The following is a 14199-nucleotide window of genomic DNA, read 5'->3' as shown; positions in this document are numbered from 1 at the left end:
TTATAAGTCTTTGGTCAGGCTGCATTTGAAAAATTGTATGCATTACAGGAAGAATGTGGAGGTTTAGGAGAGGTTGCAGAGGGGGGTTACCACACGGGTACCACCATGTCAGTGCCAAATATGAATCCAACACTATCACTTATCTGAATTTTGAATTTACCAAGGTACAGAGGTGCAGTGAAAAGCTTTTGTTGTGCAGAAACAAGTCTGCCTGCACGTGATCCCTAAACCTCTATTCCCTGCATATCCACGTGCCTATGTAAAAGTCCCTGAGACATCGCCATCGCATTTGTCTCCAGCACCAGCCCCGACAGCACGTTCCATGCCCCACCACCCTCTGTGTAAAAAAAACCTTGCCCTGCACATCTCCTCCGGCATATAATAAGTCCTGCAGATAGACACAAAAAGTTGTAAATTGTAAAAAGTGTAGGATATTGCTAGTGTGTGGAGATCACTGGTCAGCTCATTGAACCAAAGGGCTTGTTTCTGCACTGTATCTCCAAACTAAACTCAACTTCGGAACATTGTCTTTGTATTTTTATTGTTTGTTTGTATAAATATATATATAAAAAATATATTATGTAAAAGAATATGTGTGTTATGATTGTGTTTATAATTTGTTTGATTGTTTTGTTGTTTGTCTTTTGCACAAAAGTCCGCGAGCATTGCCACTTTCATTTCACTGCACATCTCGTATGTGTATGTGACAAATAAACTTGACTTGACTTGACTTGACTATATATTACAAATATATATAATAATATATATATATATACTGAACTTTTTCTGTTGTTTATCATGCATTTTGCAGACTATGTTTACATACCTGTTGTGCTGCTCCAAGTAAGAATTTCATTATTCTGTTACAGGAAATATGACATTAAAACACTCAACACTTGAGATTATGGAATATGTTGATAAAGTTGTAGATAAAGGTTGTAAGTGTGTGCGCGTTTTGGTGTGGGGCGGCTTGTATGTGTGTACATGTATGTATGTGCGTGTGTATGTGCTTGTGGTGAGACGGCTATAAGTGTGCATGTATGTATGTATGTGTTTGGTCTGGGGTGGCGTGTGTGTGCATGCATGTATGTATGCGTGTATGTATGCGTTTGGTCTGGGGTGGCATCTGTGTGCATGTATGTATGTATGTATGTATGTATGCATGTATGTGTTTGGTCTGGGGTGGCGTGTGTGTGCATGCATGTATGTATGCGTGTATGTATGTGTTTGGTCTGGGGTGGCGTGTGTGTGCATGTATGTATGTATGTATGTATGTATGTATGTGTTTGGTGTGGGGTGGCATCTGTGTATGCATGTATGTATGTGTTTGGTGTGGGGTGGCGTCTGTGTGCATGTATGTATGTGTTTGGTGTGGGGCGTCCAGCATGTGTGTGGTGTATATGTTTAGCCTGTATGTGTATGAGCTGCAGGAATGTTACTGAGGAGGATGTGCAGCGGTAATGAGAAGGGTGGGAGTGAGGGGGAGGGTTAGTAGTGGTAGTGAGGGTGTGGGGCAATGGGAGTGGGAATGCGGTTAACTGTGGTAGTGAAGGTAGAGTTTGTGGTAGTGAGGAGTGAGTGAGTTGTAGCAGTGAAGGTGAGGGAGGGAGTAGGCTGTAGTAGTGAGGCTGCGGGGCGGGCAGGCCGCGTTGCCATGGCGGCAGTGGGCTGTAGTAGTGAGGCTGCGGGGCGGGCAGGCCGCGTTGCCATGGCGGCAGTGGGCTGTAGTAGTGAGGCTGCGGGGCGGGCAGGCCGCGTTGCCATGGCAGTAGTGGGGAGGAGAATGAGCTGTTGTAGTCAAAGATACTAGATGAGTCAAAGATTATAGAGCTCCTCTAGTATCTTTGGTTGTAGTGAGGCGGCGAGTGTGCGAGCCCCGCCCAGGCCGCATTGCCATGGCTGCAGTGAGCTGTAGTAGTGAGGCCGCGGGGCGGGTAGGCCGCGTTGCCATGGCTGCAGTGGGCTGTAGTAGTGAGGCTGAGAGTGTGTGCGGGGCGGGCAGGCCGCGTTGCCATGGCTGCAGTGGGCTGTAGTAGTGAGGCTGAGAGTGTGCGGGGCGGGCAGGCCGCGTTGCCATGGCTGCAGTGGGCTGTCGTAGTGAGGCTGCGAGGGTGTGCGGGGCGGGCAGGCCGCGTTGCCATGGCTGCAGTGGGGTGGAGGAGTGAGGCTGAGAGTGTGCGGGGCGGGCAGGCCGCGTTGCCATGGCTGCAGTGGGCTGTAGTAGTGAGGCTGCGGGGCGGGCAGGCCGCGTTGCCATGGCGGCGGGGCGGGTGCGGGGCGGAAGTGGACGGCGGGCGGGCGGGTTTCCGGCGGCAGGCGGGCGGCCTGGTGCTGGTGTCCGGCCCAATGTCGCCGAGTGCCCGCACCTGGAACAGGAAGTGAGGGAGTGAGGGGGGGGGGGGGGAGGGAGGGGGTGTGCGGGGAGAGGAGAGGAGTCTGTGGCGTCTGTGTGCGTGATCACCCCCTCCCCCCCCCCCCCTCCCCCCACTCGGCGCGGGCCGCACACCCGCCTGCAGCTCGGCCCCACCGGGGGAGGAGAGGGAATGAGGGTGGGTGAGGGGAGGGAGGGAGGGTGTGGGGGGGGTAGGGAGGGAGGGAGGGAGGAAGAGGGGAGAGGATGGAAAGGAGGTGTGAGGCTGGAGAGGGGAGGAGTGAGGGAGGTGAGGGGAGAGGGTGGGACAGATGGTGGAGGGGTGGGGGGGGAGGGTGAGGGGCAGAGTAGAAATTAGGTGCAGGAGTAGGCCATTCGGCCCTTCGAGTAGCTGTGGAGTGGGTGGGGGAGGGAGGGAGGGAAGTATGAGGAGAGTGGGTGGATGGAGAGGTGGGGTGAAGTAAGTGAGGGGGGGGTCAGTGGAAGGGGTTGGGGGTGGGTGGGCATGTTGTGGTGAGTGGGCATGTTGTGGTGGGTGGGCATGTTGTGGTGAGGGGCATGTTGCGGTGAGTGGGGCATGTTGTGGTGAGGGCATGTTGTGGTGAGTGGGCATGTTGTGGTGGGTGGGCATGTTGTGGTGAGTGGGCATGTTGTGGTGAGTGGGCATGTTGCGGTGAGTGGGCATGTTGCGGTGAGTGGGCATGTTGCGGTGAGTGGGCATGTTGCGGTGAGTGGGCATGTTGTGGTGAGTGGGCATGTTGTGGTGAGTGGGCATGTTGTGAGGAGTGGGCATGTTGTGGTGGGTGGGCATGTTGTGGTGAGTGGTGGGAATGTGGTAGTGGGGATGAGGGTGAATGTGGTGAGTGGGCATGTTGTGAGAGTGGGCATGTTTGATGTGAGTGGGCATGTGTGGAGGGGGTGAGTGGGCATGTTGTGAGAGTGGGCATGTTGTGGTGAGTGGGCATGTTGTGAGAGTGAGCGAGTGATGCGGTGAGTGGGCATGTTGTGGTGACTGGGCATGTGTGGTGATTGGGCATGTTGTGAAGAGTGGGCATGTTGTGGTGAGTGGGCATGTGTTGAGAGTGGGCATGTTGTGGTGAGTGGGCATGTTGTGGTGTGGCATGTTGTGGTGAGTTGTGTTGAGTGGGGATGTTTGAGAGTGGGCATGTTGTGAGAGTTGGCATGTTGCCGGAGACCCAGGGGCATGTTGTTGGTGAGTGGGCATGTTTGAGGAGTTTGCTATGGAGTGGGTGATGTGGTGAGTGTGGCATGATGTGGTGAGTGGGCATATTGTGGTGAGTGGGCATGATGTGGTGAGTGGGCATGTTGTGTGAGTGGGCATATTGTGGTGAGTGGGCATGTTGTGGTGAGTGGGCATGTTGTGAGAGTGGGCATGTTGCATGTTGGACCATGGGTGTGGTGAGTGGGCATGTGGTGAGTGGGCATGTTGTGAGAGTGGGCATATTGTGGTGAGTGGGCATGTTGTGTGGTGAGTGGGCATGTTGTGAGAGTGGGCATGTTGTGAGAGTGGGCATGTTGTGGTGAGTGGGCATGTTGTGGTGAGTGGGCATGTTGTGGTGAGTGGGCATGTTGTGGTGAGTGGGCATATTGTGAGAGTGGGCATGTTGTGGTGAGTGGGCATGTTGTGGTGAGTGGGCATGTTGTGGTGAGTGGGCATGTTGTGGTGAATGGGCATATTGTGAGAGTGGGCATGATGTGGTGAGTGGGCATGTTGTGGTGAGTGGGCATGTTGTTGTGAGTGGGCATATTGTGGTGAGTGGGCATGATGTGGTGACTGAAGTATGAATGGTGATATTGGGGGATGAGGGTGAAGTGCGTGAATGGGATACATGGACCGAGTGGGATGCAGATGGGAATGTCGCGGTTGTGTGGAGGGGAGTAGCAGGTGGTGGGGAGTACGGTGTGGACAGAGTGGTGGTGGAGAGGAACATAGCTGAACTGAGCGAGTGAAAGCCCTCTGTAACATGCTCCCTGTCTCCTTGTGCACTTTGCAATAAACGTATTGGTACTTTATTTAAAAAATATATCTTGAGCACCATGTGTTAGAATATGTTTAAAACATGAATAGATATAACTATTTTAAGCTGGAAAGAGTGCAGAGAAGTTTTGCAAGGATGTTTAAGGACGGCACAGTGGTAGAGTTGCTGCCTTACAGCGCTGGAGACCCAGGTTTGATCCTGTTCTTGAGTGCTCTCTTCACGGAGTTTGCTACGGAGTTTGTACATTCTCCCTGTGACTCCGAGGGTTTTCTCCGGGTTCTCCTGTTTCCTCCCACATCCCAAAGACGTGCAGGTTTGTGCGTTAATTGGCTTCTTTAAATTGTCCCTAGTGTGTACGATAGAACTAGTGTACGGGTGATCGCTGGACCGTGGGTCGAAGGGCATGTTTTCACACAATCTCTAAACTAAACTAAACTAGACTCGAGGGCCTGAGCTGCAGGGAGAGGTTGTGCAGGCTAGGACTTTATTCCTTGTAGTACAGGAGGCAGTGGTTTAAGATGAGAGGGGAAAGATTTAATAGGAACCTGAGGGGCAACTTTTTCACACCCAGGGTGGTGGATATATGGAATGAGCTGCAGAGGAGGTAGTTGAGGCAGGTACTATATCAACATTTCAAAAATAGTGGACGAGTACATGAATAGGAGTGATCTAGAGAGATATGAGGCATCTTGTTGACTTGGATGAGTTTGGCTGAAGGGCCTGTGTCCATGCTATGTGACTACTTAGTATTGTACATGGTCCAATACTTGTAGTTAGTGAAGTTTATGGCACGTGTATTTGTTGATATAATGTATTCAGATATATGTGACAGTCTGTTTATTTTTCTATTCTTGATATTGATGAATCATAGCATGACTCGTAAGTTTGCAGATGGCATTAAAATAGCTGGTATTGTAGACTGGAAACGATTGCTGTAATAGCTTTGTCATTAACGATAAATAGATCCTTGATGATGTCTGTATGTAACTTTTGAGGCAGTTTTAAAATTAAATTTAATACACTGGCAAGTCTCGACACATTTGTATGACAACACAAATTACAGTTTGTTTAACAGTTCGGATAAAGATTACATCAATGTGGTTTTGTCAAAGCTAATTTTTTGGCATTCATTGTGGTTAATCTAATTTGAGGTTCATTTATGTACGACCTTTTTAAAATTGGCACAAAATACTGCAGTAACTCAGCGGGTCAGGCAGCATCTGTGGAGAACATGGATAGGTGACGTTTCACAAAATACTGCAGTAACTCAGCGGGTCAGGCAGCATCTGTGGAGAACATGGATAGGTGACGTTTCACAGAGTGCTGGAGTAACTCAGCGGGTCAGGCAGCATCTGTGGAGAACATGGATAGGTGACGTTTCACAGAGTGCTGGAGTAACTCAGCGGGTCAGGCAGCATCTGTGGAGAACATGGATAGGTGACGTTTCACAGAGTGCTGGAGTAACTCAGCGGGTCAGGCAGCATCTATGGAGAACATGGATAGGTGACGTTTCACAGAGTGCTGGAGTAACTCAGTGGGTCAGGCAGCATCTATGGAGAACATGGATAGGTGACGTTTCAGAGTGCTGGAGTAACTCAGCAGGACAGGCAGCATTTGTGGAGAACATGGATAGTTGACGTTTTATTTAAGGCAAATTCTTTGTATGTGAATACTTGGCCAACAAACATACTTGCTTACTTTTGGGTCGGGATCCTTCTCCAACATTTTCTTAGTCTTGAGATTTTTCTTGGTAAGTTCAAGGAGCAGAATCATGCCATTCAGTTCAAGTCTGCTCTGCCGTTCGATCATGGCTGATCTATCTTTCCCTCTCAACCCCCCTACTCCTGCCTTCTTCCCATGACCTTTGACACCCATACTAATCAAAAACCTGTCAATCCTCTCGTTAAATGAATTCTGTAGCAATGCATTCCACATATTCACCTCCCTCTGGCTAGAAAAATTCCTCCTCCATTCTATCGGGCATTCTATCTCCTGTTATCAGGCAACTGAACCATCCTGTCAGAGCGGTCCTGAGCTACTATTTACCTCATTGTAGACTCTAGAACTATCTTGAATCGGTCACTTCTGGACTTACCTTGCACTAAATGTTGCACCTTTTACCGTGTATCTGTACACTGTGGACGGCTCAATTGCAATCATGTAAAGTCTTTCTGCTGACTGGTTAGCACACAATAAAAGCTTTTCATTGTACCTCGGTACACGTGACATTGAACCAAACAAACTAAAGGCACATCCTTTTATTCTGGGGTAGACACAAAATGCTGAAGTGACTCGGTGGGACAGGCAGCATCTCTGGGGAGAAGGAAATTGTGTCTACCTTCGATTTAAACTGGCATCTGCAGTTCTTTCATACACCTTTTATTCTGGGGCAGTGCCCTCTGGTCCTGGACTCTCCCAATAATGGAAACATACTCTCCACATCCACTCCAGTAAAGAGATGCCAAAAAGTAAATGAGTTTTCATCTATCCCACAGCTGACAATGGCTGATGTCTTTCTCGTCGTTATTTTTTTGCATATCTTTTATTCATTTATTCTATGTCTCTCTATATCACCGTCTATATTTCTCGTTTCCCTCTCCTGAAGAAGGGTCTCGACCAGAAACGTCACCTATTCCTTATCTCCAGAGATGCTGCCTGACCAGCTGTGTTGCTCCAGCTTTTTTGTGTCTATCTTCAGCTGTTAAATGCATCAGTGACAGCAGAGGGCAGCAGAAGCAAGCTGTGCAGCATGATTCAATCCTGCAGATGCAGGAAATCTGACACAAAAACAGAAATCGCCAAAAATATTCATCAGGTCATAGAGTCTTATAGTCTCTTTGTGTAAACCAGCATCTGCAGTTGTTTGTTTCAAAGAATTGTCCCACCCTTATCATTCCTTGACCATGTCTGGCAGAAGGTACAGAAGCTTGAAAGCGCGCACCACCAGACTCAGGAACAGCTTCTTCCCCTCTGTTATCAGGCTTCTGAACGGCCCTTCCATAAGCTAGGGTGCTGTCCGATTCACCTCTACCCCATTGCGGACATTGGACTTTGTCTGTGGAACTGATGCGCTACAATGCTGAGAACTATATTCTGCACTCTGTATCTTCCCCTTTGCTCCACCTGTTGGACTGGAGTGTGGCTTGATTGTATTATCTAATCTGATTGGATAGCATGTACTGTTCCTCAGTCAATGTGCCAATAATAATAATAATAACAAAAATAAACCTAATAAATAAACCCGATTAGCTTTGGAATTGGAGAAGGAAGCTGGTGAACCAGCGTTCAGTTCAGTTTATTGTCACGTGTACCGAGGTACAGTGAAAAGCTTTTGTTGTGTGCTAACCAGTCAGCGGAAAGACAATACATGATTACAATCGAGCCGTCCACAGTGTACAGATACAGGATAAAGGGAATAACGTTTATTGCAAAGTATAGCCAGTAAAGTCTGATCAAGGATCGTTTGAGGGTCACCAATGAGGTAGATAGTAGTTCAGGACCACTCTCTGGTTGTGGTGGGCGTGATGGACACGTTGGGTGATCAGTGGGCAGTATGTGCGGGCAGAATGGTTGCAGGGTGGGGTGTACTGCTGGCCTCTCCATGAATGCGTGCAACAGAAAGCTCTGCACATGCTGGACACTGAAATTAAAATAAGAAGAAAATGTTGGAATCACTCAGCAGGTCGGGCAGCATCTGTGGAAAGAGGATTATTTAATGATTCGAGTTACTTGGTCAGAACAGAAAATGTACAACCAGAATGTAGAAACATGGAACTGCGGATGCTAGTTTATTAAGGAAAGTGGGACAAAGTGTTGGAGAAACCCAGCGGGTCAGGCAGCATCTGTGGTGGACATGGATAAGAGACGTTTCGGGTCAGGACCCTTCTTCAGACTGATCTGAAGACTTGAACAATTAGAACTTGAATGACATTGATTTATCTCTCGTATTGATGATCTCTTATTCTTTCTCTTGTGTAGAGGGCGCAGCTTTAAGGTGAGAGGGAAAGTAGTTTAAAGAAATGTGTGGGGCAAGTTTGTTTTTATACAGAAACATAGAAACATAGAAATTAGGTGCAGGAGTAGGCCATTCGGCCCTTCGAGCCTGCACCGCCATTCAATATGATAATGGCTGATCATCCAACTCAGTATCCTTCTCTCCATACCCCCTGATCCCCTTAGCCACAAGGGCCACATCTAACTCCCTCTTAAATATAGCCAATGAACTGGCCTCAAATACCCTCTGTGGCAGAGAGTTCCAGAGATTCACCACTCTCTGTGTGAAAAAAGTTATTCTCATCTCGGTTTTAAAGGATTTCCCCTTTATCCTTAAGCTGTGACCCCTTGTCCTGGACTTCCCTAAGATCGGGCTGCTAGCCTGCTTGAATTTTGTAAGTAAGAGAGGGAAAGTCTATCCAGTCTTTCTTCATAAGACAGTCCTGACATCCCAGGAATCAGTCTGGTGAACCTTCTCTGCACTCCCTCTATGGCAATAATGTCCTTCCTCAGATTTGGAGACCAAAACTGTACGCAATACTCCAGGTGTGGTCTCACCAAGACCCTGTACAACTGCCGTAGAACCTCCCTGCTCCTATACTCAAATCCAGAAGGTGGTGGGTGCCTGTAACACGCTGCCAGGGGTGGGGGTGGAGGCAGATACCATGGTGGTGTTTAATAGGCTTTTGGATAGGTACGTGGATATGCAGGGAATGGAGGGATATGGATCACATGCAGGCAGAGGGGATTAGTTTAACTTGGCGTCGTGTCCGGCATGGACATTGTGGGCCGAAGGGCCTGTTCCTGTGCTGTACTGGTCAGTTAGTTTTAAGTGTGGGCACCCTTCCAGAATTTGGATTGTCCACAATGCCACTCGAGAAGATGGCTTGTCTCAAAGAGTATAGTGCTGGAGTAACTCGGCAGGTCAGGCAGCACCTCTGGAGACCATGGGCAGGTGAGGTTTCGGGTTGGGAACTCAACCCCATTGCGGACATTGAATTGAAGAAGGGTCCCAACCCGAAACGTCACCTATCCATGTTCTCCACAGATGCTGCCTGACCCGCTGAGTTACTCCAGCACTCTGTGAAACGTCAACTATCCATGTTCTCCACAGATGCTGCCTGACCCGCTGAGTTACTCCAGCACTCTGTGTCCTAAGATGAACTTCTTTATTCCTTTGACAATGTGCAGAAATTAGCTGGGGCAACAACTGCAAACAAGCTTTAAGATTATTTCAAGCAATTTTCAAAAAGCACGGGCAGTTCATAAGCACTAGAAAAAATGGAAGCCTATTTTCCTCGAAGTGTCAACTGAATTTCCCTAGGAAAATCTTTTTAATTAGACGATTGGTTTTCTTTAGCTGTGAGTATTTACTTGTTCTAACATTTGATGTGTTTTGTTGACTTTACAAGTGTGTGAATAATACATTGTTATTTCTGTGTGTTTCAGGTTGAGTATGAACACAATTGAAGGCGAATCTGACACAGTTACCTTGGAAACGATCAGCTCCGTAACTCTCGCCCAGGACACCGAAGGCAATCTAATCCTACATTGTCCTCAACACGGTACAGATAAACTGCGTCATTTGTTCCTTTTCTCCATATTTCTGTTTAAAGAATATTCAGAGACGTAAAGTTATTGATGCATCACCGGCTCGGTGTGTGGAGCGGTGCCTAGTTTAATGTTTCCCCTTCCTCTCTCGTCTGCTTCTCGTCCCTATTCTCCTTCCGTGCTCTCTCTCTCTGTTCTGGCTGTGAAGATCGGGGCAGCGGCCAGCATGACGGTGTCTCACGGGGCCACAGAGAGGTGGATGATCGGGGCAGAAGGAAGTCTGTGTAGATCCAACCTGCTTCAAACAACAGCTAACGGCAGTTTATGCTCCCAGATATTTAGTTTAGTCTAGTGATACAGTATGGAAATCTTCTGCCCACCGCGTCCGCGCTGACCAGCGATCACCCCGCACATCCGTTCTATCCCACAAACTAGGGACAATTCGCCCACAAACCTGCACTTCTTTGGAGTGTGGGAGGAAACCGGAGCTCCCGGAAAAAACCCACGCAGGTCACATGGGGAACGTGCAAACTCTGTACAGACAGCACCTGTAGTCAGGATGGAACCTGGGTTTCTGGTGCTGTGAGGCAGCAACACTGCTGCGCCACCGTGCCACCCATCTCTGGAGAAAAAGGATGGTTGATGTTTCGGGTCGGAAGCCGTCTTGAGACTGAAACTGAGGTGGCATCAAACCACGCTCTGATGCCGATTCTCTGTTGGAAAGAACGTCTTTTCCTCTTCCTTCTAGAAAGATCACCGCTTTTTAGTGCCTCACCTAATTTATTGGCCAAGATTGGGAATATTTCATTTCATTACTTCAGAAGTTGGTGTGGGCAAGTTGGGCAGAAGGGCCTCTTTCCGTGCTGCATCACTCTATGGCGGTATCGCACTGTTCATCCGACTGCCTCATGCTTCGTTGCTCTTGGGCATGGTAAAGAATTGTCCAAAAGTTATTGTAAAAATGACCTTTTCGTTCTCTGTGAAGCTTTTTATGTTATGTTTCATAAACAGAATCTGAAGATAATCAGGAACCTCTGCATAAAAGGCTTTGTTTGTCGGCTGAAGATGACGGCAGTCTCGAATCCACGGGGATTGCGGGTCCCTTTGCAGCAGTGCAGTCCATCGTTACTCTCCCAAGTAAGATCATCCCGCTTCCTCCTTCTCATTCAGTCCTCTTAATTCATTCAATAAGCCAGTTCGGTATTCCGAAAAACGCAAGGAATCATGGGATTTGTCACAGGTCACTCGCTATAAAGAAAAAGCGAACTGCATAAACTGTATATAAATTCTTATCTTCATTCATGATTTGTGTGTAAACGGTATTTATGTGTAAAAATATATTTAATCTGAGGAAGGGGGGTGCCGGGTAGCGGGGGCAGATGCGAGTGGGAGACGGGGAGAGACTGGCGCAGCAGCGGCCATCAGCCAGCGCGGAGAATAAGCGCCGACAGGACAGCGGAACTCTCCTGCAGACACCCGCCCAGTAAGAGCCCCTCTCCCGTTCCCCAGTCCCTGCCTCCTCTCTCCTGCCATCTATCCCGTTCACCACCACTCCTTTGCACCTGCCCTCCCCCACAGTGAGTGGGACCCGAATCCTTCGGCATCATCACAGGTCACAGAGCAACCTTGGCGGGCCCGGGACCGTCCGCTGAGCCTCTCGCCTTTTCCAGTGGCTGTGGGTTGGATCCCTTTGTTCCGGAGCAGCCGAGGGGGAGGGCAGGTGCGATTCTCCACAGAACCCGAGCTCCGGCCTCAGTCGGTGCCGCGATGGGAATCGCTGAGCAGCGGTCAACGGGATAGATGGCAGGAGAGAGGAGGCAGGGACTGGGGAACGGGAGAGGGGCTTAATGCTCCCCCACCCACCCCCGTGCGGGGCTGCAATTCCGGGACCGCCACCGGACAGTGATGACCACGTCTGGCCGCCCTTCTGCATGGACCAGTGGAGAAGGGAGAACTAGTGTCGCTAACTCCAATAGCAAATCAACAGTGCTTGCAGCACCGGAGAACCAGTTCAATCCAATGTTTATCTACAGTGACCTATGACCTGGGCATGCGCAGTCGGAATGCTGAACTCTCTTGTTATGTATAAATATAGGTTTAGGTTTATTATTGTCATGTGAATAGTTTAGTCTTGCATGCTATCCAAACAGAAGAAATAATACCATGCATAAATACAAGCAGGTTGGTGGTGGGTGTATGGAACGAGCTGCTGGAGGAGGTAGTTGGGGCAGGGACATTCAAAATGCGGGGAGTTGGAACAAGCCAGGTAGGGCATGTTGGTCAGCATGGGCAAGTTGGGCCGAAGGGCCTGTTTCCATGCTGTATGACTCTATAGGTCAAACTCAAGTACACAAACTCAAATAGGTAGAGCAAAGGGGAAGATACAGAGTGCAGAATATAGTTCTCAGCATTGTAGCGCATCAGTTCCACAGACAAAGTCCACTGTCCACAATGGGGTAGAGGTGAATCGGACAGCACCCTAGCTTATGGAAGGGCCGTTCAGAAGTCTGATAACAGAGGGGAAGAAGCTGTTCCTGAGCCTGGTGGTGCACGCTTTCAAGCTTCTGTATGTGTAGGGAAGGATACAAGCCAAATACAGGCAAATGATACGAGCTCAGTATGTCAACTGGGTTGGCATGGGCAAGGTAGGCCGACGGCCCTCTTTGCTGCACCAACTCCATGATTAAAAGCATCCTAAGGTTTTGCAGTGGATCTTGGCTGCAGCAATAATCACTGCCACATTTCCAATCCCCGTCCATCTGAACTACTATCCACCTCATTGGTGACCCCTCGGACTATCTTTGATCGGACTTTGCTGGCTTTACCTTGCACTAAACGTTATTCCCTTTATCCTGTATCTGTACACTATAAATAGCTCGATTGTAATCATGTGTTGTCTTTCCGCTGACTGGACAGCCCACAGCAAAAGCTTTTCACTGTACCTCGGTACACGTGACAATACTCTAAACTGAACATAAATTAAACACAAGCACTCCCATTAGCACATCACACGTTTATTCATCCTTGTTTTTTAGATTTACAAAATTGTCATGTTTTCCGATTCCCTTGGATTTGCCGTTTATTATTGTGAGCGTGTGTGTAATTTTTGTCATTGACAGTCTCGGACAACGATCACAGTTTTGAGGTAACCATGACTGGCGAGGCAGCTTCAGAACTGTCTCACGCCGACGACATAGAAGACACTGAAACTATTACTCAGATACAGGTAAAACTTTGTTCGTGTGTGTGTGTGTGTGTGTGTATATATGTGAGCGTTTTAGAGTGAACTGCAGATGCTGGAAAAATCGATGGTAGACAAAAATGCTGGAGAAACAGCTTGGAAGAAACGAGGTGAGGCAGGATCTATGGAGCGAAGGAATAGGTGATGTTTCAGGTCGAGACCCTTCTTCAGACTGATGTGGGGGGGAAGAAGGCTGGAAGAGGCGGAGACAGTGGGCTGAGGGAGAGCTGGGAAGGGGAGGGGAAAGAGGGAGAAAGCAAGGACTATCAGGTAGTCCTTGCTTTCACCCTCTTTCCCCTCCCCTTCCAGCTCTTCATCAGTCCACTGTCTCCGCCTCTTCCTTTACTCTTCCCCCCCACCCCCACATCAGTCTGAAGAAGGGTCTCAACCCGAAACGTCACCTATTCCTTCGCTCCATAGATGCTGCTTCACCTCCAGATTCAAGGACAGTTTCTTCCCAGCTGTTATCAGGCAACTGAACCATCCTACCACAACCAGAGAGCGGTCCTGAACTACTATCTATCTCATTGGTGACCCTCGGACTGTCTTTGATCGGACTTTACTGGCTTTACCTTGCACTAAACGTTATTCCCTTTATCCTGTATCTGTACACTGTGGACGGCTCGATTGTAATCATGTGTTGTCTTTCCACTGACTGGTTAGCACGCAACAAAAAAGCTTTTCACTGTACCTCGGTACACGGGACAATAAACTCAAGTAAACGGTGTGCTGATGGTTTCTTCATAGATCTTGCACAATGAGGATCAAATGGAGGGAATTTCGCCCCAGAACAACGAGGATCTCGATCCAGTCAGCCAAGCCTGGTTTACTACAAAAGAAGACAAGGATACGTTGCAGAACAAAGGTAGAGAGACGATGCTCTTGGAATAACCAATGATGAGTGCACTGGGCCTGCACTCGCTGGAGTTTAGAAGGATGAGGGGGCCCCTCATTGAAACTCACCGAATAGTGAAAGTGGATGTGGAGAGGATGTTTCCACCAATGGGGGAGTCTAGGACTAGAGGTCACAGCCTCAAAATAAA

At 48.6% G+C, this 14199-nt stretch overlaps 1 protein-coding gene across 4 annotated transcripts in view; it reads left to right on the top strand.

Annotated features, from left to right (window-relative positions):
• Positions 1-2285: 2285 nt before the first annotated feature.
• The window catches only part of dmtf1 (cyclin D binding myb-like transcription factor 1), a 29725-nt gene continuing 17811 nt past the window's right edge, over positions 2286-14199 (top strand). For 2 of the 4 annotated variants that reach the window (XM_055653492.1, XM_055653491.1), the window contains exons 1-5: positions 2286-2378; positions 9814-9929; positions 10927-11052; positions 13035-13141; positions 13904-14021. In XM_055653492.1, coding sequence (XP_055509467.1) covers positions 2347-2378; positions 9814-9929; positions 10927-11052; positions 13035-13141; positions 13904-14021 — 499 coding nt within the window. In that variant the 5' untranslated portion in view covers positions 2286-2346. Of the gene's footprint in view, positions 2387-2470; positions 2550-9813; positions 9930-10926; positions 11053-13034; positions 13142-13903; positions 14022-14199 lie in introns of those variants that run through there. The other 2 variants (XM_055653493.1, XM_055653494.1) reach the window with 2 other exon arrangements.

Source organism: Leucoraja erinacea, chromosome 22 (genome assembly GCF_028641065.1).
Source record: "Leucoraja erinacea ecotype New England chromosome 22, Leri_hhj_1, whole genome shotgun sequence".
NCBI classification, from domain to species: Eukaryota; Metazoa; Chordata; class Chondrichthyes; order Rajiformes; family Rajidae; genus Leucoraja; species Leucoraja erinaceus.
The sequence above is the reverse complement of the archived record's forward strand: the minus strand, read 5'-3'. Positions and strand labels throughout refer to the sequence as shown.